This window comes from Protomyctophum bolini (assembly GCF_963924005.1).
Source record: "Protomyctophum bolini genome assembly, chromosome: 19".
In the NCBI taxonomy this organism is placed as follows: domain Eukaryota; kingdom Metazoa; phylum Chordata; class Actinopteri; order Myctophiformes; family Myctophidae; genus Protomyctophum; species Protomyctophum bolini.
Window position 1 is genome coordinate 21,669,638 of NC_137880.1, and position 22,987 is coordinate 21,692,624.

Consider the following 22,987-nt stretch of genomic DNA (forward strand, 5'->3'; position numbering starts at 1 on the left):
GCGTTTTTTTTTCTTCATTTTCATCATTTGGGTTTTCGACTATTACAACTAGTCCGGAATTTGTCGACCAACCGATTAGTTGATTTAATCAAATCTGTCAAAATTCTGTTTGCCACATACATTTATGCAGAGAGAGACTAGCCAATTCAACATTATAATGTTGTTTTCACAATGGCTTTTGAAAGTTATTGTCTAATCTAAAAGTCTTTGTCAAGATCAAACCAACCGATTAATCGATTGTGAGGGGAGAGCCCTACTAGCCAAAAACAAAAGGTTTGGCATCTTTAAATATAATCTTGTGCATCCGATGCTGTGCCGCTCTCATTTTGAAGTCAGTCCAATCTTGTATTTGCTGGCATGATCAAGTTATGAGTACTCAGTCTGTTGACTTTAATGGCTTTGTCACATGCTGTGTGCCAGAGGAAGCATTTAGGCGCTTAGTGTAAATTGGAAATACTTTTTCTCACATGACCTCTAAAAGAGAATAGTCCATTAACACTTATTGGGGAGATTGTAGAAAAGGGTATTAGAGCTAGAATGAATGCTTTTACTTAAAACATACAACTTTGTGTACATTTACATTACTGCATTCATTCCCTAAGGCTAAACGTCACCACTATACAGTACCTACCATTAAAATGTTCTAGGCTTTGAATTTTATTTATTTTTATTTAATTTTGTCCTGTTTGTCCTTGTTTCGTTGGGGGGGGGGGGGGTGTACATTGTTTGTTGATGTTTATGATGATTTTTAAAAGTAAAAAAAATGGGTGACCACTGACTACTATGTGCAAAGATGTTCCTGTCAGATGTACTGCTTGGCTGTCCCCAATAAAAAACTATTATATATATAGTATATACTATATGAATATATATATGTTCTCGAGAACCAGACAAGTCTGTATACCGTCCATCCTTGTAAAGACCAAATGCACAGATGCACGCACGAAGTAAGCATTTCATGGAAGGCGATGCAGATATTTCATGAGCTCCAGTTCACTGTATCAGATCACACTCGTATTATGAGTGTGACAATATTTTTGTGTTTCTTGGCAGGGCTTGTTTGCCTATCTGCCTACGGAAGTGTGCATAGAGGAGTGTCTATGTTGGGTAAACATTGCAGCCACCTTAACCTGATGCAAACAGGCACATAATCGAATGTGATAACAAAAAAACCATCAACTAATGGAGTAATGGTTCTCAACATTCACTGGAATACCTATGCAAGCTGCATCTTTGTTTATTTTCAAAGATTAAAGTTCCTGTCTATTATTTAGGGAAGTGCAGAGGTGGTTCTCAAGGGAGTTATAAATACAGTTATGTGACACAGGTTACATTCCTGTGTGTATGTCTGCAGCTAATCTCCCAAACCACCGGACCTTGACCCATTGGGAAATTTCAAAATAATTGTACACATTTTTAATTTATAATGAAAAAGTGATGTTGGGTATTGTTTGCGTCATTGTACATGTCTTCGCCATTTACCATCTCACGGAAATGTACAAAACCACAGCAGAAGGGGAAGAAGAGACATTTGCATGAAACAATATGCAAAACCTTCAGTCTTGAAACTCTAATAATAAAATGTAATTGGAAGATTTCCAAGAAACATGCCGACTGCCGAGTGCAGCATTCATGTTCCCTGAAGGATGAACCCTTCCTCTCTAGTACCACCGTCAGGCCAAAATATAAATTGGCATTGCACACAATACATCATCATTATCTAATAGGAAGATTAGACGATCATTTCTGCTGGCATGACTCTTTGGCTACAATTTCTGGTCAGATGTCAGGAGCAGCACAGGGCTGCTGCTAGCAGAGCTTTTAGACTTTCAATGTAAAAGAACGTAGTTCACCAACTCCATCTTCCATAGCCTATACACAAACTAAACATGGACACAACTGTGCAATTAAATAAGTATAACTAAAAAAGACATGGATGCACCTGGGACGTATCCTGAGGTCAACAGGGTTTCAGGTCTACCAACATCATACCCCTCACTCAGGCGACCCAGCCGGGGTGATCAAGACCCGACTTACGTCCCTGAATCTGTTATTGATGGAACACAATTACTGTACATGGTGAGCCCTGCCCTGTCCACATTACAGCATCTACCTAGCTCCCGTCATCATGTCAATTGAATTACCCTAATCTGTAATTAAATAGTTGTGTGTGTGTGTGTGTGTGTGTGTGTGTGTGTGTGTGTGTGTGTGTGTGTGTGTGTGTGTGTGTGTGTGTGTGTGTGGTAGAAGCTGCCCCTAAGGCACTGCAGTGCCACCATAAAAGGCCTGGGGACACAAAGATAGAGCATGGGAGGACAAAAACAATTTGATTGTCCACAGGGACCGACAATATCTTTAGGCTAATACACAGCAAGTTTTCTGGCTATCCAAGATACCGTCTGTGTGTGAGAGACAGAGGGAGGCAGGGATAGAGGAATGAGAGAAATAGAGAGGGGATGTACATGTACTTGAATTCACTATACATTTGTTTATGCACAGTTACTTGAATACACTCTTTTCAAGTATCAAGTTTAAAGTATTTTACTACGTACAAGTCACTTTATCCTACAGTTGGTTGCATGGTTTGTGCTCCCTGAATGGCTTTCAAGTTTGAGTTATATTTACGATCTGCTCCATCCAGACCTCACTGTGTTTCAAGTGTTGAGGGTAAATAATACTGTTGGAGCTCCAAATCTGTTGTTTGTCTGAGCAGACACCTGACAGGCATGGCCCCTTAGGCTTATATAGTCACTGTCACCAAAGACAAAGAGGTCCTTCATTGCATGCACGATAGAGGGAAGGGTGAGCATGTTTTCACTCAACGTGACCTGATTTGCACTGTACGTCCTTGGGATTTCAACCCCAAGCACCCCTTCCAAACACCAACAATCACCTCTAACCTTTTGGCTCATAATGCTGCTGCAGGGCATAAACCCTAAACACAACCTGTATAAAAATCAGTTTAACCATTTTTCATTATTGTTTATGGCACACAATGCATTTTCTTATCGTCTTTGTGATAAGAACTAGCACATTATACACATGACAAAGGGCTGCGATATGACAGGAACGACACCATCACAATGCCGTGCAATCTACTCTGACTATAAAACTAATCCATTAACATTATAAAATGATCCAATGTGAACTCAAAACAAACTTGAAGGGGAAGCTGTGCTTAAATAGGATTAACATTACCTTACATTGGGCTAGGCTACTCACTTCCAGCCATGGTCTGCTTTTGTAAGCACTAAATGGTATGTCATATCACCATCTCAATATCCAAAATTAAGTTAATTTAATGTGGCATATTCATATTCATTCCACATTGTACACAGTACATTAGGCTTTAGTTACCGTATATATGGCAGATAACACCTGCCTATAGCCTGGAAACCAGACGAATCTGCTACAGGAAAACAACAAACAAAAAACAAAATCCCTGATCTACGCAGTGATATTAGTCTGGCCAGCCATGTCAGGCTAACACTTTCCCTGCTCTGTCCATAAGCCACATCATGGTGACTGCCTGACCTGTCCCGTTAGCTAAAGTACAAGCCTGCGAGATTACCAAGATAAGTTAAGACAAGAGCTTTATTAATGCCATGGGGAAATTCAGTCACCACAAGCAGCACAGCAGTTAAGATACAGTTACAGGGGAAGAGAAAGTACTGTGGATACAGCAGTGTATAACATCACACACAAAGGTAACACCATTAACCTGATATCACCTGAATGTCCACGCAGGATCAAATAAAGGTCTGTCTAGAAGTATACAATACATCCCCAAAGCTTGCCTTGCATCATGCAGGACAAAATTAATATTTAAAATATACAGTATACACAGTAACCATGTCAGATTAGTGTCCTTATAGTAATTACCTGGTACTTCAGAGACCCACAAAGATAAATATTAACCAGAGCGTTACTCAATCCTGAAACCTTGTGCGCATAATCACTGCAGAGTAAAACGAGTTGAGGATACTTCCGGACCGAATGCAAATGTAATGGGTTTGTTGTCATTAATCATGTCCATAACAATAGTGCGGCAAGATGAAGCGTCACTATTCCAGATATAACCACAGAGAGGGAGAAGAGACAGACAGAGGGAGAAGACAGTCTACTGAGGAGTCTTTTGTATTCCTCAACAGTCATCTTGTCTCTGAGTGCTGCTATTTTTGGCTACTAGGCCTTTCCTGAGAGTCAAATGAAGGATGGGCATTGATGACACTTCATTCAATCCACAGTTCACACTCATCATGTTGCCCCATCACCGTGGACAGAAAAGAAGAGACACAGGACAGTCTGAGACATAAGTGAGACTGTGTGAGAGGGCAGGACAGGATGAAGGCAACATGCTCCAATAAAAGTCAGCAACAACTACCTGTATAGTAGCTGACTAGCTGTAACTAAAATGTGCCAGGTATATGCATAGACAGTACAGAGCAAATTCAACCAATGACAGCTCATCAATATGTAGCAGACATTTTCAAATCTAACACTGGGATGTACATATGCAATGTACCTCAATGTAGCCTACGTACAAATCTAGCTGCAAGCCTACAATTTGCAACATTGGATTTTTTTTAATAATGGGGTGAATCTATAGTTGCAATACCCTCCATTGACAGCCCATTCCAAATCAAATTTCAATTTATTAGCAGAAGGTAGCTCATAGTCATAACATGTCTACGGTGGATTGTTATATAACAAATGCTTTGCAGATTGAAAGAGGATAATTCGAGCTTGCCCTATAGTTGCAATGTTGGTGAGTTTAACATCGTTTAATACAAGCAGATCGGAAATTTGATTTGGATCAATGGGCTGTCAATGCAGGATATTGCAACTTTAGATTCACCCAAAATAAACCTGTTGTAAATTGAAGCTAGTAGTACAGATCATAAATCCTGCAGACCTGCACCACAGTGCACAGGCCAGGAATATTCCCCATAGGGCATTAATGCTCAAATAAATCTTTGTTAAAAAACAACAACAATGGTGATCATTTTGGGAAAGGTAGAGACCTCCCTTACAATCTTAAAATCTATTCTTAAATCAAACAGGCCTGCCTGAGACTGAGTTGCAGCTGTACTTGGGACTTTTTCTCTCTACAACAATTCCTTTGCCCAAATAGCCCATCACATCATGTGTCCATGTTATCCAAGAATAGGCGAGATGCTGGGGGACCAGTTGTTAATTTAAACCATGCACTTCTGAATCTGATCTGATGAATGTTAGAAACGTCATGGCATGCTTGCTGTGCCATTTTGGACTGCTTGATTTAGGCATGAGGTTTGGGACGTTGGGTCGTTCAAGTTCAATGTTTATCAGACAAATTATTTCAGCACTGGACACTGGTTGTGCCTGAGGGATGGGGCACCCGGCCCGGGCACATACAGGACGTGTCAAACGTGGGGTCTACATGCAATGCAACGTTAAACCATGTCGACCACCAGTGCCTTGCACATGTTCTAATTTCTTCTGTGATGGCTTAGATTTAGAGAATACCATTGAATCAATCTAGTGACAAATTAACCAACGAATGTGGAATGTGATGGAAGAAATACTCTCAATACTATGATGGTGTGTTGTCCTCCTTGTGGAGCTGTAATCCTCTGCTAATCTCTCCGCAAATGGAATTACTTCAATGTGTGTACTACACCCCGTCTTTAACAAAGGAAAAATAAATTGCATCGGCAACGGCAACACCTCTCGTTTACGATTTCTTTAGGGCCAGGCCATGTTCTCCTGAGTCACACCAAGTAGTGGTGGCAGATTGATTAGTATTAGCATGCCAATGCTTTGTTTCTGTATGTACTGTTTATCATTAATTCGCGACGCTGTCAGGTGACGTTAGCCGTCATGCCGGGCAAACTCAGCTCAGCTCAACTCAGCTAGCAGTCTCACACTGACATCTGTGACCCATTATAGATTTGGGTGAAAGAGGCATACAGCGGGGATGTAGTTTAGCTGCAGCGCTACAGTCAGGAAACACACTTTATGCGGAAACAATAACGTGTTATTGTTGGTTGAAAAGGCCACTGTATTCCTAATTTTGACATGTTAAATGTAGCAAATTATTCAACAAAATGACGTCGGTGGGTCACATATTTCGCCAAGTCACTGATCCCTGTATAACACCTGCGTCTCTCAGCTAGCTGTTCAAATATTAGATATTAACTAACTGGAATACACACTTTTATTCACTACCTACGGTCTAATTATGTTCATCACACAACGCATTCTCACATCAGATTACGAGCTACATTAAGAAAACGAGATCTATCACTACCACAGGCTAACTACGGTAGTCGGTTAGCAGCCAGCAACGGTAGCGCACAGCTCGCTAAACCAAGTCATTTCAAAATCTGGTGGCATACCGGTGTCATGCCAGTAGAATCTCACCTTGTGAAAATTGAACACCGTGTATTTCGCTGTAACGTTAGCTGGATCATAGAGGCATCCACTTCTATTTCTAAATCCCTAGTCAACGTCTCAAATGTAGCCTAGTCTCTGCCACTCCTTTATAGCCGGTCTGGCTACCGTGCTGCTGCTGCGGGTCCTGTTGGTTCCTGTACCGTTATCTGGCACTGGAGGACACACAGTCTCATTGGTTCATTTCACTGTTTCAGGAAGTAGTCTCGACCCGGTGGAAATCGTGGGATGGGCATGTTAAGTTTATACAAATTATGAATGATTATTGATTACTATTAATTTTATACCCGGGACTGGGTTCGGACATACCTCGTTTTATTATTATTATACTACTAGACTTATAACTACCTTTTCCATACATTTGTGTATGTAACATGTCCGAGAATGCGAAAACCAGTGTCTCATCTAAGCCAATACTCAACTTCAATTGTAGTTGCTGTTGTAAAATCATAATGCATTTTCTTGAATAACCACTATTATAGATTTGGACTCGACAATATATCTTTGCATCAGCTGTTGCCCAACAATCAATTAACCAATCACGCGCTGTCACTCCAGGACAAGGGGGACGGGGGTCCTCGACTCCTTCCCACTGAGCGAATATAATTTAGTAGTCAACTAGTCATGACGTTTGGAGCAAAATGGATTTAAAATATTTTGCATTTCAGTTTGTGCTAGAGGAAATCTCAGCTCATGAGCTAGCTCAAAGCAGCAAGAACGCCATCTAGCGTTCTGAGTGACGTATGGACAAGAGGTGCGTAGTTGCCCAAATGCCCACCCACAGAAGGTAAAATGAAAACAATTCCACCTGACAAATGGCCCATAAATAATTTTATTAGTTTCTCTATAAAAAAAACAAACAAAGCTTTCGAGCCCTACAATAAAGACACCAAATTCCCGAATGCGTAAAAAGTATGGTCAGAAATTGCTACAGTATCTTAAATACATCGCTGTAATAATACAAGAACTAACAATGACACAATAAGAACATTATGGCTCAGTTATTTTAGTGTTGTACATAGCCTATTATGTATACATAATAGGCATAATATGCATGTATTCTAGAATGTTCAGTACATGCAAATAATTCATGACAGTACTATCCTGAGGGGTGAGTTTTGGATTAGGAAAATCAGTCATATTATACTATAGTAAACATTGACATTTAAAGGGGACCAGTTAAAGAATGCATTGCGTAAGTTATTGCTCACAAGTTGATTTAGTAATGTTGTAACACTGTAAGCATACAGTATGTATCCGCAGTGTCCACTGTCCAGTCATGATTATCTGAGTACAACTACTGATCCAGGACCAAACTGTATACCCCCATTGTTGTTGTTTTTTGTGTTTTAAATGTGATCATTTGTAAGTCAGAGTGTAGTGTACAAATGTAACAAAACAGACCTTTATACATCCATTTGGTTACATTTGCAGCACACAGTTAAATGAACATTGAGGATTTTACCGTGTAGCCTTACAGTCTCAACTCTACTATTCTCTCTAAAATGCTAAGTTTACACGGTGTGGGGCATTTGGTCTTCTCTAGGCTAACGAGGCCCTATGGAATGTTGTCTTCACTGAAGTTGCTTCCTATCTGCCCAGCACAGTGGCCAAGAGGGCCATACGGATGTACATGCCATTCTCTGCTTGGCGGAAGTACGCCGCCCGTGGATCACTGTCCACCTCCGCACTGCACAGGACAAACACAAAGGAAAAAGCCAATAGATGTAATAAAGGGTGGAAAATAAAATCCATTCTTAGATTAATCCCGATCAATTCATTTCGATTCACAAATGTCAAAACTTTTCTAGGTAGTTGCTTGTCATTGATTGATGTAGAGGTTCAACAGTTAATCTAATTGATGATCTAAAAATGATCGATTTAGGTGGAAAGGTTTGATCTAAATATCGAAGATAGATTTGTCAATATAGAAAAAATATCAAGAAACTCAATAATTGATAGTTGCAGCCTTGGATTTATGGCTAAACAGGTAAATCATTAAATAATCCTACAATACCAAATTACTTTCAATAAGATAAAGTTCTAATCTGTCACACTAATAATCACCAACAACAGTGGTGTAGGTAAGATTTGGAAAACATAACCAAGAGATGTGTGTCCAACACTTTCAGACATCTCTGGTTGATCAGAGACACCTTACCTGATTTCGTTGACTCTGGGTAGTGGGTGCATGACAACCATCTTCCCCTTGGCTGCAGTCATAATGTGGGGCGTGAGGACAAACTGACCAAAAGACTGAGGGGGGAAGAAAACACCTTTACTGATATAGGCAACAGGGCAGGCAGTCATACAATGTAGAATCCTGAGTGTTACTCTTACTTTGAGTGTACAATTATGGAACCAAAGGGACCCCCTTATAGTCGATTCTGTGCACAATCTTTCTTTAGCAACAACATTTTTTTGACTATCCATATCTTTACAAACAGAAGATGAATATGACAGGATTGCTTACGGCCTTGTACTCTTCCTCAGAAGCAAACCGCTCCTTCTGAATCCTGGTCATGTACAGGACATCTGTGTCAGGGAGTGCCTCCTCAATGCTCTCAAACTCCTCCTGCACACACATAGATAAGTGCATTTTAAAATTCCCAACATTCATTTTGTGGGTGAAATAAGTATTTGAAAAACATGCAGTGTTTCAAGGTTCTCTACTGCTACACTGCCTGAAACAACCACTAACCTGTTTGATGCCTTTGGAGGCCACATAGTCAATGATCTCAGCGGGCATGTGGAGGTTCTTGGGGGCTACGTATCGCAGGGTGATGCGGTACTGGGTCAGGAGCTTGGCCAGGGAGTGGACTGTGCGACCGTGCTTCAGGTCCCCAACCATAGTGATCTGAGAGATGGGAGGGAATGAGATGAAAGGCCAAACATTGAGTAAAAATCACAACCATGTGAAGTGAGTGGTGCAACTCCGTGTGGGGGGTCCCCGGAAGTTCCAGACTCACAGGAACGCTACCAGGGGGCTGGTCTGGTTCCGGCGAGCCGCCCTGTGTCCTAAACGGTCCAGAAATTACCGTGTGGGGTCCCAAGGAGGTCCCTGGAACATCCAGACCCCCAGGAACGTGCCCAGGGGGGTGGCCCGATTCTGGCGAGGCGCCCCGCGTCCAAAATGGTTGCGAAATGACAGAGTTACCGTGTGGGGGTCCCCAGGGAGTCTCTCTACTGTACTGTCACACCCAAAATCATCATATATACAGTTAATATGTGTGTGTATGTTTGTTATGTCTATAGGAGTGGTTGCACCACAAAATAATTGCAATGCAAGTTCTCTTGCCATATGAAACTAGAGGCTTAACGGATGATGCCTGTAGTTACAAATGGGACTCATTCCCACTCAGTTGCACATGACCCCCTGTCTCTACATCGTCTTTCCCATTTAAAGCAAAGGCACCTTGAAAATGCTAAGAGGACCAAAGAAACGACAGCGCTGTTTGCTGGCATGCCGTCCCCTCACCGTCATGCCATTGACTGTCCCAAGTTCCTCTCTGATGGTGAACACGTCCAGCAGAGCCTGGGTCGGGTGCTCTCCAACGCCATCTCCAGCGTTGATCACCGGCTTACGGCAGTGGCGCGCGGCGGTCTGGGTGGATGTTAGATATAAAAAACATATGAGTAAAACTTGTTGTTTTAGTAAGCCAGTAAATAGTTGAATATCAAAACAAAGAAAAGTACTAAACCCCTTTTCACACAGGGAGCGATTGACATCTAGGTATTCATTTTCATTTAGAGGGGAGCAGGCAGATGGGGGTGCGGGCAATCTGACAGCAACACGAGGATAATCCAATGAAACAAACCCACCAGAGCTGAATTGTGTTGAACTCTTTTTCTACATGATGCATAAAAATGCATCTATTCAGATGAGATCCAAGTGGATCATTTATATTTACAGAGTATGTTTCATACACAATACGCAATGTTAGTTTCTATTGTTGCGTATGTGGATTGTGCTTTTGGCTTAGCTGTGAATACATTTCCAAAAAAAGGGCAAACCAAGTCCCAAACAAAACCTCCAACCTGAACAAAAAAGAAATAAACTAATTCGGACTGGGCTCACCTCCACGGCCCCGGGGAGAGGGTGTCTGAGGACCAGGACGTCCGCATAGCCACTCATGGTCTGGACAGAGTCAGACACTGACTCCCCTTTCTGTGCAGAGGAAGTGGCCTCGTTGAAGTGTACTACCGATCCGCCTAGACGCTGCATGGCTGCGGCAAACGAGCTGCTGGTGCGAGTGCTCACCTCGTAGAACATGGACGCCATCACTCTGCCCTACAGGAGTAGGAATGGGTTCAGCAGTGTGTAACATTGTGGGTTCAGCAGTGTGTAACTGGTGCTCATGCACAGTCTCAGGAGTAGGAATGGGTTCAGCAGTGTGTAACATTGTGGGTTCAGCAGTGTGTAACTGGTGCTCATGCACAGTCTCATTCTCAGCTTTCTAAGGGTCTGTCTCAATTACCATACAAGGGCAACTGAGAGATGTGGATTATTAGTGTGGTTGCCTCTGGCAACCAGACTCTTGTAACTGTAACACTTTATTATTTTTCTTCCACTAGTCTTTATTTTGACGCACTACTCCTCCCTCAGTTTTGACTGTACGCACTTGAGCCATATGTCAAATTGACCGGAAAAATCGGGAATCGATGGCGTGTACTTTGCTAAGAGAAATGTTGTATATTTTAATTGATATGAATTTATTAGTGAATTAAATTATCCCATTGACTTCAATGGAAAAATGCAAAAAATCACATTCAAGTATTTTTTCCTCTGAGACTGTAAGCACTATAGTTACAAAACTTGGAGGAATATTTCCTAATTATCACTAAAATTAATTAAAAATATATTTGTTTAGGTCGGCCTCATGGTGGCGCTATAACAGCCCACTTTACCTTTTGGCTCATAACTCTTGAACCGTATGTCGTAAAATCAAAATTATTTTTTCCCTGGATTCCTTGGGTCATGACGCATCTCCCCATATAGGCCACGCCCATTTCCGCCATGATGAATTTTCCGCCATTTTGAATTTTGTCCAAAACACACTTTTTGCTTTTCCTCCTACAGATTTTGTCCAAATCTCACAAAAATCTGTACACGTGATCTCTGGACCCATGCGATTAAAACACCAACTGCAGATTTTCGGTAGTGCGTATCGTTCGGCCGTAATCGTCTTCCGAAGTCAGTAGGAGGGGCCTATATCACGAAAAATGCCATAAATCACAAACGGAATGTCCAATCCATCCGAAATTTGAATCACATGTCCGGGGTGGTTCGTTCAACCGAGTTCCAAAAGCAATTCCATTTTCATCCATAGGGGGCGCCGCAAACGCGATAAATGTAACCGTTTGTCGGAAAACCAGAATTTCGGGGGTTAAATCCCCTCCGAATTACTTACACACGATCTAAGGTGTGACTTGAAACTGTAACAGGCTGGCAATATCAGTGGGAGGGGTATATATATGTAAGCCACTGCGGCAACCACACTCTGCAATTTTTTAAAATTGCGACCTCTACGAGGTTGTCTAGTTATAATAGTCATTGTGGACAGTGACATGCATACTGTACAAAGACACAAGCAGACTCATTACAATAGTTCTGCAATCACTTCAAGGCTCAACTAGACATAACAAAAAGGGTAACAAAGGTCGTAAAAACATGAAACTGACCTTGAGGATGTCCAAGCTGCGTTCTTTTTGCACCATCAAACGCAGAGTGTGGGCAACATTGAAGAGATGGGAGATCTAAAATACACACCACATATAGACACAAATATTTCAATTTAAACAAAGAACGAATTGAACTACAGAGAAATCAAAACAAGAGGTATGTACGTGTGTGAGAATGAATGCAATACAAAGTATGTTGGGACATTGTGCGAGTGCATATTCATTGTGGGTGGTTTTGCATACCTGCTCCTTGCTGAACTGCCTGACAGACAGGATGTGCTGGCCCACTAGAGGGTGGAGCAGGGGTGAGGTCTGGAAGTGGGAGGAGGCGGGGATGGCCTGCGGAGACAGGAGCCTGGACAGGGGAGGAGGGTGGCTGTACACCTCTCCACCACCCAAGGGTGTAGGGAGCAGGAACTCTGGAGAGAGAAGACGGTCACATAATGGATGGTCAACTTCAACCCATGAAACATCAAAGCAGAGTTGAAATACCTTAACAAGAGTTAAGAATGCTGCAAGCTAGCTTACCACTGCAAGTAGGGCTGGGCAGGTCATTATATTGATATTGTAATGACTAGATAACTGGGATTTTGTACATTGTAAAATCATATTAGTCCACTTGCCAGACTGTGAACCCAGACATGTTACAGTACACCAAGGTTTTATGTTAGAAATGTTGAGTATGGGTCCCCAGCATGTAGAAACTGCCGGATGCTAACTTGCATACATGTTGAGCAATTAATAATTGGCATATATCACCATACCATTCCAAGCGTTTGTTTTGCACAAAAAACACTCTTCTGCTAAAAAATGGCCATCGCCGTCATCACAACTGTGATGATGTCAGCACAAGTGGCTATGGCCGTTTTTAGCCCAATGAGTGTTTGATTTTTTTCTTCAAAACTAATACTTGGAATAGATTAAGCATCATGAAAAGCCCCTAGTAGGAGATTATAAATACTGCACAAGAAAAGAAGGGAACCTAACCTACAGTAGAGGTGTGCATAATTGGGCAGCGTTTAGCATTTTCAGCATCCTCTGGTGGACAAACAGCGTGACATATGTACATAATACACAACAGACAGACAGACATACATACTATTACAGACGCGTCAGACAGCCGTATTGCAATAGTTTCACGCCTTCCAATTTTTGGTGGATCGTCTGAATAGTCTGAATACTTAAAGCATATCCATGCAACCGCTGCCTATATGTAGCAAGCTATAGCTTTCTAGCCACTCATTACAAGCAGGGTACAGCGAGGAGAGGTGGATTGTTGCGATTTAGCAGTAGCGTTAACAGCTGTGCTGTGACAAAGTTTCAGCAAACCTTCCTCGATGGCTCTCGTCAAAGTTCTCTCCTTTGTTTCATCAGCTGTACAGAGGGGTTGGACAGAGAGCACAGGAGTTAGGAGTTACTTACTGTAGTTTGGTGGCAAGAGTTGATTGAGATCCGGTGCAGTGTTAAAACGGATGGTGTATAGACCATTGTACTCAATGATTAAATTAAAGGAGCACCCATTTTCAACCTTATCTTCATATACTGCAATTGGTCCGAAGTAATGCTCATTATAAGATGCCACCATTTCCACCTGCTCACTCTGTGTCTCAGAAGTCAGAAGTGAGCTTTGGACAGTTCAGAAACCTGCCTACCAGTGACATCATCGATGTGGAATATAAGCGAATACAAACTACAGCTTTCTCTGTAGTTGTATATATGTACTATAAGTAGATTCATATTTTATAGTTCTTGCCATTAACAATGGCACAATGCCAAACATAGGTACAGTATGTGAAGTAGGCCGTACAATCATTATTGGCGCTATTTCGGTTGCCTGTGCCCTAGGAGGTCGGTCCTTTGTTCAAGATCTTCCTGTCAACAGAGGTGAAGGAGACCATTTGTGGCCCAATCTATCCAAACCTCTGTCTTTTTATGGCAGGCAACTGGCCAGCCTTCAGAGGGGATGGTAACATGCTTGATTATTGCGTATGTCCCTCTGTTTAACTGAAGGTGGTGGAGTAACCTCCTCCTGAGACAAATTTAGGCACTATTCCCTTCCTGTTGGTAGACTAAATGAGGGGCAATAACTGCGGTGTCGAGCTGCGATAATGAGAGCCGATTGAAGCCCGACACACACCGGCTGCGGCGCCGCGCGGCGCACACAGCCGCCTCCATTATTTTCAATGAACCTAACGCACACCGGCTCCGTCCGCCGCGCGGAGCCGCGCCGCCCGGCGCGCCGATAGAACACAGTTCTATTTTCCAGGCGGCGCCGCACAGCAACGCGCCGCGCCGCAGACGGTCGCAGCCGGTGTGTGGTGGGCTTGACACCGATATGATTGTGCCCAGGGAAGTGCCATGTATACTGTAGCAGGGTCACCGCTTAGTAAGCCAAAATGTCCAATCACATAACATCCAATGGTTGATTTACCTCTGCCCTCAGGCTGACTAGGATTCAGAGGATGTGGCAACAAATAGGGGGTCAAATGACATGCTACTCATCGTCATTCATGCAATGATCTTTGTTTGTCAATGTCAATAAAGGTGGATGCATTGGCTGGCACAGTTTACAAAGAACCAGTTGACAATTAGACCAGACGCAGAGGCATACAGATAGACCAGGCTGGATCTGGTCAGCCTATAGCTGTGGTTCTCAACTGGTTTTGGCACTGGGAAAACAATGGCAATCTATAGTGGTTTTCTTTGCTTGCTCCCATCAGCTTTACATTATTGATATTATTTGTTACTGTAATTATTTACTTTTATTCTATTATACTGTGCTCATTTTAAGTCTTCAGTAAAACCATGAAAACAAGAGAAGTTGTCTGTTCTGTGTTCTAATAGACAGCCCTGGGTGAAGTGGGGAAGCTGCGCCAGCCAGCCAGTATAGATGAGTCCACATCAATCTCTACTTCTGTCAATCCAGACTACTGAGATGAAGTCAATGAGACCTGAGCACACCACTGAATTAGATGTATCTACTGTAACTGGTTATTGTCAATCCAGACTACTGAGATGTAGTCAATGAGACCTGGGCACGCCACTGAATTAGATGCATCTACTGTAACTGGTTATTGTCAGTCACCATACATCATATGTCACCTTTTGGCTTCCACTGATCTGATGCCCGTGTGTGTGTGTGTGTGTGTGTGTGTGTGTGTGTGTGTGTGTGAGAGAGAGAGAGAGAGAGAATCTAAAATCTGCAGTGTTACAAGCGACTCCCTTATTTGCTGCATCAACAAAACAAATGTCATGTTTGGTCTCTTGCCAAGATGAGACAGTGTGAAAAATGCTGCAAAAAACCCCACAAGTGGTTATATAACACAAAGATCCACACCACACTCATCTGATGGTTAGGTGACAAAAGGGTTTGTCACCTTTGGAGCAAAGCATTGTGAGTGTTGCAGTTACCTGGGGGCAGGCCGGGGTCGGAGGAGCGGTGGATGCGGGGGGCCAGTGCCAGCGTGTAGCGGCCCTCCCCAACAGCACGGCGTGGACTCGGGGCCCGCGTGCGGAGGGAGCCATCGCATGGAGGAGTCGGTCGGAGACGCTCTGGGGGACGCTCTGGGGTCTTACACACAAACAAGGACACACACAGAATGAGTCAGAACAAATGGAGAAATTAACCAGCTTATCATTCACATACTGTACTGTACACACTCTTAAGATTATCAAGCAACACCAGTTATAGCAGCAAAAACAGCAGCTAGTGTGTGACTGCTAATACGAGTACTGTACGTATACCATATCTCTTTACCATTTCCCTGTATTTACAGTAGAATATTTCCATATAGGCAATACATTCAATTTACAATACAATGTCCTTATATTCTGATTAGATTAACGGTATTCCATTCTCCTCTATATTCTTCTCTCCTCAAGTATTTAGATCAACTTAGTAATGAGTCACTTCTATGACCAACGTAGTGCTTTAATACGGGTACAGAAGGCTGGACAAAATGAATAAAAGGGCACCCCAAAAAGATGATTTATTTGGTGAGTAAATGAGTGAAAGAATGAAGTGTGCGTATACCAATGGAATCTCTTTAACTGGCTCAGGGGGGATGGTGGCAGCAGCAGCAGGCCATGTTTTCACATCTTCTCCATAACCTGGAGGTACTAACACCTGATACACAGAGTGAGAGAGATAATTAGTACATTGACATCTAAATACTGTTGTTGCTCCTCTGCAAATTAATGTATTACATATCCAGACATCGATGACCAGTTTGTGCCAACTGGGAGAGTCTCTTGTGTGAGAAAAAAAACCTCTCCAACATGAACCACTCCAGGATGTTTGCATAAATAAATACATCCCACTCAGGTATACATTCATACTGTTAAGTGTTTTATGTTGTTATGCTCGTGGGGCATCGTCTATGCATGTCTGTTTCTTATCTACCTTTCTGTTTAATAAAAATATTGAAACACAGGTATACACATGGGTAGTGAACCTGTGAATGTACGCGCTCACCTGGCCATCAATGTAGGCTACCTCCCCTCGCAACACCACGCGGCGCACCTTGCCTTTGACCTTCATACCTTGGAAGGGCGTCCACTTGGACTTTGTGAACTGCATTTCCTGAGGGATAACCCACTCCTGCTCCAAGTCCACCTGAGAGACACGGACAGAGTAAATAAATTGAGACTTAATGCAAAAACCATGACAAGCTCTATAACAGCTCTCGTCAGTATTTTCTCATGGGCTAAAAGCTTGACAGGTTAGTTGCTAATGTAAGATTGGACAGTGGCCAATCTAGAGAGGGAATCCAAAGGAAAGTACGCACATCTCTAAAAAACGTTCAGGTGCGGAAACAAAAAGATACGTACAGGTCCAGAAGGAGAAGTAGTCCGCACACTGTTTCGTAGCTCCCACAAGAAATTGGGTTATTAAGTATGACAACATTTGACCCCTTATGGGTCTTCGTCAGATGAACATACCCGACGATGAACATACATAAGGAGTCGAAACGTTGTCATCCATAATAAATACATTTCCTCAGCTACGAAACAGTGTGCGGACTACTTTTCCATTGTAGAGAGGGGCCCAGGCAGAACAGAGTTGAGATCTGGTGACTGCATAGCAAATGATTCACATCATTGTCCTACTCAAACCATTCCCTCCACAGTCAGAAAATGTGCACATTCAACCACGATTTCCAACCCCATTTACTGATGTCTTTTGCATGGATTGAAGTGCCGGTGCCAGTGCTGTTTTTGTGACTGAAGCAAGCTCATGTCATCAGTGCCGCAATAATGAGCCCTCTTTCATTTTATTTACATATTTTCCTATTGCCAACTTTATCCAAATTGAGTTCAAAATTTCAAATACATGCCGCAAGAAAATGGATGATAATAGTATCATCAGGCTCGTCACATTTCTCTACTCATTTAGTATTCAGGTTTTGCGTTTCATTAAACCCCCGCCTGTATACAGTATGTGCTTATTTGTTATTTATATACCTCCACATAGGTGTTGTCCTGTGCGGGGAGGTTGAAGATCTTTCGAGGGTTGTCATACAGTCGTCGGATGATGTCATCCAAGGTGAGGCGGCCCTCGCTGACGGCAGTGAGCAGCAGGGGTAACATGGTCTCCAGGCCGGGGTACCCTGGAGGAGGCTTCTCACTACTCTTCTCCTCTACTGAATGGGGTGCTGAGAGGCAAAACAATATGATAAAACAAACGGTACATATTAAACTTTGTGACAAGAAGGGAGTTAAACATCCAACAGGTCGTCGGTAAACAAAATAAGTGACAGCAAAATACAAATCGGGGAAAACTGGCAGAAAAAGACTTGAATGAATTGACATGAATAATTAAGGAAGACTCCTTAGACTGAGATACTAGTATTAGTGAGACTTAAGAAAATATAATTTATTTTACTTTTAGATGCTCATAATAAAGAGCTTGTGCTCATAGAGAGTTCAAATTAGCACATTGCTAATTGTATCGGACAATGGAAGGACAAAGAAATGCGTGACAGATTCCCAGGTACTTTGGCAAAATACAATCAAAATCATCAGCACACATGAGCATACAATTCTCCTGACTGCTCACCGTGGTCGGTAGCGAAGCAGTCAATGATATCCAGGTGTTCCCAGAGGGCCTCCATGTCCTCGCGGCTCCCTAGCATGGGCCGCACCTCGGCCCGACCGGCCCCAATCTCACCTATGTTGTCCTCGCACAAGAACAGGTGGTGGGGTGCTACCTCACATGTCACCTGGATCCCCTTCTGCTTGGCAGCCCTGATGATCAGGATCTAGGAGAGAGGGCAAGGAGAAGATTTGGTGTTTTTTTTGCTATTTTCCTTAAAAGTGGTTCACTTTTATATACTAGCTCAGTGGCCTTGTGAATATTAGTGTCCGCCCTGATACTGGGAGGTCTGGGTTCGATCCCCGGCCGGGTCATACAAAAGGACCCAGTGCCTCCTGCTTGGCACTCAGCATCAAGGATTGGATTGGGGGTAAATCCGTGCAACATACTAGCATCATGTCCAGGGGGTGTACAAGATGCCTCACACTACAGAAACATACTTTTATATATTAGGTCTTATTGAAGTTGATATAAAGTTGTAATGAAGATGTCACCTCTTCCTTTTTGGCCACATGGCAGATGTGTACAGGTCTCTGGTAGAGCTGGGCCACCATCAGAATGGCTGCCACCGTCTGTTTCTCAGCATGGGCGACGATGGGCATCTGTTTGGGCCACTTCTCAAAGTGCTAAAACAACCAATGCACCAAAGGAGAGATGCAACCGTTAGATTCACAGCAACTACATCACAGACAACTGCTTAACCCAAGGGGTCAATTCAAGTTAATGTAAGGTTTATTTGTTTACCGGTAGTTTGTTTTATTATAATTTTTAGTTTATCATTCAGCATTATCTATCTTAATTATTAAGTAATTATATTAATTATCTTAATTACTTATTAAGTGCTTTAAAAAAAATGTGGCCTTGACGGTTTCAACCATCCAAAGCCTCTGTCAATTACTGTACTATGTGTAAATCAAGCGATCTTCATTATTATGACTTGTATTGGTCCCCTGCCTACCTCCATCCACAGAGACACGTTGTCCATCTTGAGTGAGGAGTAGGTATCGTTGAGGTACATCTTGAGCCCTGCTGCCTGATTGGCGATGGAGGGCAGGATGGCTGCATTGTCCGAGGCAGCACCCACATACAAGGCATAGTCACAGCGACAGCCTGCCTTGGCCAGCTAAACGCACAAAGTACCAGAGCATTACAGTAGATCACACAGGAAAAGGTCAAAACTAATGCCTGCTTTATACTTGGTTGCAAGGCATGTCCCATACTGAAAATAGCAGATCTAAGCCAATACCCCAAATCTCGGCCACTTGCTCACTCACACTCGTTCACTCCAGCATGGCGGTGTGTTACAGTGAAATTGGTGACCTGCCGAAATATGTGACCATCTTGTGGACTTCAGTCACTTCACAACTTGCATGTAGGGCTGTCACGATTACACATTTAAGTTGCCGATTAACTGTCACACAAATAATTGCGATTAACGATTTAATTGTCTTTTTTGCATTGAACATTGGAATGTTAACATTTCTTCATAATCACAAATTCCACAGGGCAGATATTCAAACCATTTTTATTTTGAAAAATGTTTGAAAATATATGGACATTTCAACATGGAAACGATTATGCGAAAATAATTTGCATTATCTCAAATAATTGCGATTAGGCGAGTATGTGATAATTGTGACAGGCCTACTTACATGGAGGTCTTTAAATACTTAAAGTTATTTACCTTCCCATCAGGACAAGAAATACTTCCATTCCTACCACTAATAATAGTCTAATTGTTGTATAAAAGTATATCAGTATACTGTATCTAGTAAAAGTCTGTATTAAGAAATCAAACCTAGAAGCTGAGTACTGTCAAATATGTAATGTTAAGCCACAATGATTTGCAAATACATAACATTCTACTTAAAAATAGTTTGCTGTGCATTTAAAAATGAATAATGAAAGCCAGTACCTTCTGAACCAGTGCCAGAGTATTGTGGTCGATGACAGAAGGTGACGTGTTGGGCATGACACACACCATGGTCACCCCTCCTGCCAGGGCAGCCGCTGTTCCCGAGGAGAAGTCCTCCTTGTGGGTGGCACCGGGTTCACGCAGATGAACATGGACATCAATGAGACCTGGACAGCAGGAGACGGCGGGGAGTAAAAAACGACAGCCATGGAGAGTTCAGTAGAAAGGAGAGCCAGTTTCAGGCAAACAACTGATGGCCGTTGTAGCAGTGTCAGTTTAACATTTGGAATCGATGTTCAACCACCACAGTTCAATCACTTAAACCCTACATAGTTGACCAGGGCTCTCCAGTGGGATATATTTGGGCCCCCTCCAAATCTCTTTGCTGAAAACAGCCAATATGTGGCGCTGTGTGTGACGCATTATAACATGCAGAGAATAGGGATGCTAGGGTTCATGTGGTCTTATTTTTCATGGGCTATTGACTTACCAGGCAGACGGACCAGCTTCTGTGATGTCATGCTGTCAATGTGTGTCTTCACTGGCGGGGTCCTGCCAATCTGATGCAGTGCCTAAAACATTTGTGAGTCATATAATCAATTAGTTATGGATAAATAAACGAACCGAACAAACACATAGCTAGCCTTGAATAAAACAGTACCACAGGGCCAACCTGAACGAAGAGCTTGGTGCACTTGATGTCGATGATAAGAGGCACGGAGTAGTCAATGGCCATTCGCCTGGTGCGATAGCCTTTGGTGACAAAGGACGACAGCCTCCTGCCACCACTGTTCCTCATGGACAGGTTTATGACCAGGTCAAAGTGGTTCTCCTCCAGGTAGTTCATGATGCTGCGCTGCTTCTCCTTGGTGGGACAGTCACTTTCCTCCTCCTCAAAAGGCCAGTCCACTGCTGTCACCTAGAGACAAGGAAGTACGATGGAAGAAAAAACATTGATTAACCACTTAAACACTATATAAATTACTTCAAATCTCTTTGGTGAAAATAGACAAAACCTAAGCTTGTAAATCTGCAATTTTTTCTGAATGTTATGCCTATTATGACACAAAATACGTAGAATAGAATACCATTACTAGGGTTAATGTTGTTTAAAAAAAACAGACAATGATGCCCTTGTCAAGTTGTGGTGCCAAGCTGATTTTTCCATATATTCTGTTGCGTTTGCTGTAGCCGATTAACTCAATGGCTCGAGCGAGCGGAAGTTTAGCCTACCTAGCCTAGCCCCGGACCTAAATTTTGAGGTCCGGGCTTACGCACGCGACGTCATGAACGTCCGTCCACCTCCATTAAAGTGCTGCAATTCATCTTCAACGTTGGATAGCCTTACTGGGGGCTTGGTTGACTATCATTGTGCACGTTCATGAGGACACGTGAACGCCGTTTCATACGTGAACGCGTGCAATGATAGTCAACGGCCAGCACGCTGTGCTTTGTGTTTGGCCCAATCCGTCCCAGAATGCACTCTGTTCCTACCCGGAAGGAGGAGTTAAATCGTCTGCGCTTTTGAGCAACTTGATGCAAGTGGATGGGAGGAAAAATCCGGTGCCGACTCAATTAATATATACACTCTAAGGTTGAACCGTTTGGTGTATTAAGAGTTCTAGCAGGCTGTTATATGTTATGTCATAATAGGCAATATATTTTTCCACCTTTATGTGAAAAGAGGGAAATAAGTTGGAAAAGGTCAAACGTCACTTTGCTCAGACATGTATGCATTAAAGCAGCCAAACCTTGACTCCGTGTTCAGTGTAGAAGTCAGCCGTACCCAGACTAGCATACAGGTCATAGCCCAGGCTTTCCAGAGCCTGTACTGTAGGCAGCAGCTCACTTTTATTCTACAAAACACACACAGAAAATACATTTGAACAATGTTGAGTTATTGCACAAGAATGTGCTGTACTGTATGTCTTTCAAACGTTCCAGAATAATTTAGGAGCTAAACCAGGAGTTCTGAACTGGTTCAATAAGTACAATGTTAAGAATTGTTAACATTGGTTATTGGTGTGTCCTGGTACCTTGTAGCTGCCGATGCTAAGCAGGATGTTCTTCTTTGGGATCTTGAAGCCTGTAGATAGCATGGCTTTGAGATAGGCCTCGTAGCGGTTCTCCCCGAAGCAGGCCACCTCTCCTGTGCTGGTCATCTCCACCCCCAGCACCACGTCAGCCCCCGCCAGCCGAGAGAAGGAGAACTGCGGCACCTGGTGGAGAAGGCGAAATGTTTTGTACACAAGAGTCTGAAATTCTGAATGTGAATGCCACAGTTCAAAGGACTGAACCCACAGCACTACTGTGAGATTGTAAAATGCGATAAGAAGTCCGGAAGTTGTTAGAAGGGCAAGTGCTACCCAATTTATTAGGTCTAATTGTACACTGTCAGAGTGAAATTAACACTGGAGGATTTTACAGTGTAGATTGGGGTCCCAATCTACATTGGGGTCAAATGGGGGTCTGTGGTCTAACTCTAATGCAATTCAAACTAGTGGTCTTTGAAATGAAAAAACGACTGCATTTAGACTAACCCACAAACGGATGAGACGATGAACCCAGTGTGCTTACCTTGACGCCAACGATGCCCTTTCCTCTCATGAAGCCAATAGGCTCCACCTCCTCCCCCATGATGACCCGCGTTGCCAGGGCAACTAGATCCACACCCAGCGTCTTGGAGATGAACGGGAAGGAGCGTGAGACACGCACGTTGCACTCAATCACCTTCAGCTGGTCATCCTGAGGAGAAAGAAACAACAATCACCTTCAGCAGGTCGTCCTGAAAGAAACTAACTTTAACTATAGAGACAAGTGCAAACTAAAAAACAGCATTAGCTGAAATGTAACATTGCAAC

At 42.8% G+C, this 22,987-nt stretch overlaps 2 protein-coding genes across 6 annotated transcripts in view; both read right to left on the bottom strand.

Moving 5' to 3' along the window:
• dnajc5ga (DnaJ (Hsp40) homolog, subfamily C, member 5 gamma a) overlaps positions 1 to 6,562 on the bottom strand; it is a 28,523-nt gene extending 21,961 nt beyond the window's left edge. For all 3 annotated transcript variants that reach the window (XM_080791288.1, XM_080791289.1, XM_080791290.1), the window contains exon 1: positions 6,406 to 6,562. The gene's annotated coding sequence lies outside the window, so the exon portion shown is untranslated. The remainder of the gene's footprint in view (positions 1 to 6,405) is intronic.
• Positions 6,563 to 7,266: 704 nt separating this feature from the next.
• Positions 7,267 to 22,987, bottom strand: part of cad (carbamoyl-phosphate synthetase 2, aspartate transcarbamylase, and dihydroorotase) — a 35,465-nt gene continuing 19,744 nt past the window's right edge. For 2 of the 3 annotated variants that reach the window (XM_080790618.1, XM_080790620.1), the window contains exons 24-45: positions 22,704 to 22,871; positions 22,163 to 22,345; positions 21,878 to 21,982; positions 20,800 to 21,045; positions 20,617 to 20,698; positions 20,127 to 20,293; positions 19,170 to 19,334; positions 18,706 to 18,837; positions 18,176 to 18,377; positions 17,581 to 17,771; positions 16,592 to 16,732; positions 16,151 to 16,243; positions 15,529 to 15,688; positions 13,447 to 13,491; positions 12,361 to 12,536; positions 12,118 to 12,192; positions 10,514 to 10,726; positions 9,914 to 10,039; positions 9,137 to 9,292; positions 8,909 to 9,010; positions 8,597 to 8,691; positions 7,267 to 8,125 (exon numbers count right to left, since the gene is read on the bottom strand). In XM_080790618.1, coding sequence (XP_080646744.1) covers positions 8,026 to 8,125; positions 8,597 to 8,691; positions 8,909 to 9,010; positions 9,137 to 9,292; positions 9,914 to 10,039; positions 10,514 to 10,726; positions 12,118 to 12,192; positions 12,361 to 12,536; positions 13,447 to 13,491; positions 15,529 to 15,688; positions 16,151 to 16,243; positions 16,592 to 16,732; positions 17,581 to 17,771; positions 18,176 to 18,377; positions 18,706 to 18,837; positions 19,170 to 19,334; positions 20,127 to 20,293; positions 20,617 to 20,698; positions 20,800 to 21,045; positions 21,878 to 21,982; positions 22,163 to 22,345; positions 22,704 to 22,871 — 3,123 coding nt within the window. In that variant the 3' untranslated portion in view covers positions 7,267 to 8,025. The remainder of the gene's footprint in view (positions 8,126 to 8,596; positions 8,692 to 8,908; positions 9,011 to 9,136; positions 9,293 to 9,913; positions 10,040 to 10,513; positions 10,727 to 12,117; positions 12,193 to 12,360; positions 12,537 to 13,446; positions 13,492 to 15,528; positions 15,689 to 16,150; positions 16,244 to 16,591; positions 16,733 to 17,580; positions 17,772 to 18,175; positions 18,378 to 18,705; positions 18,838 to 19,169; positions 19,335 to 20,126; positions 20,294 to 20,616; positions 20,699 to 20,799; positions 21,046 to 21,877; positions 21,983 to 22,162; positions 22,346 to 22,703; positions 22,872 to 22,987) is intronic. The other variant, XM_080790619.1, reaches the window with a different exon arrangement.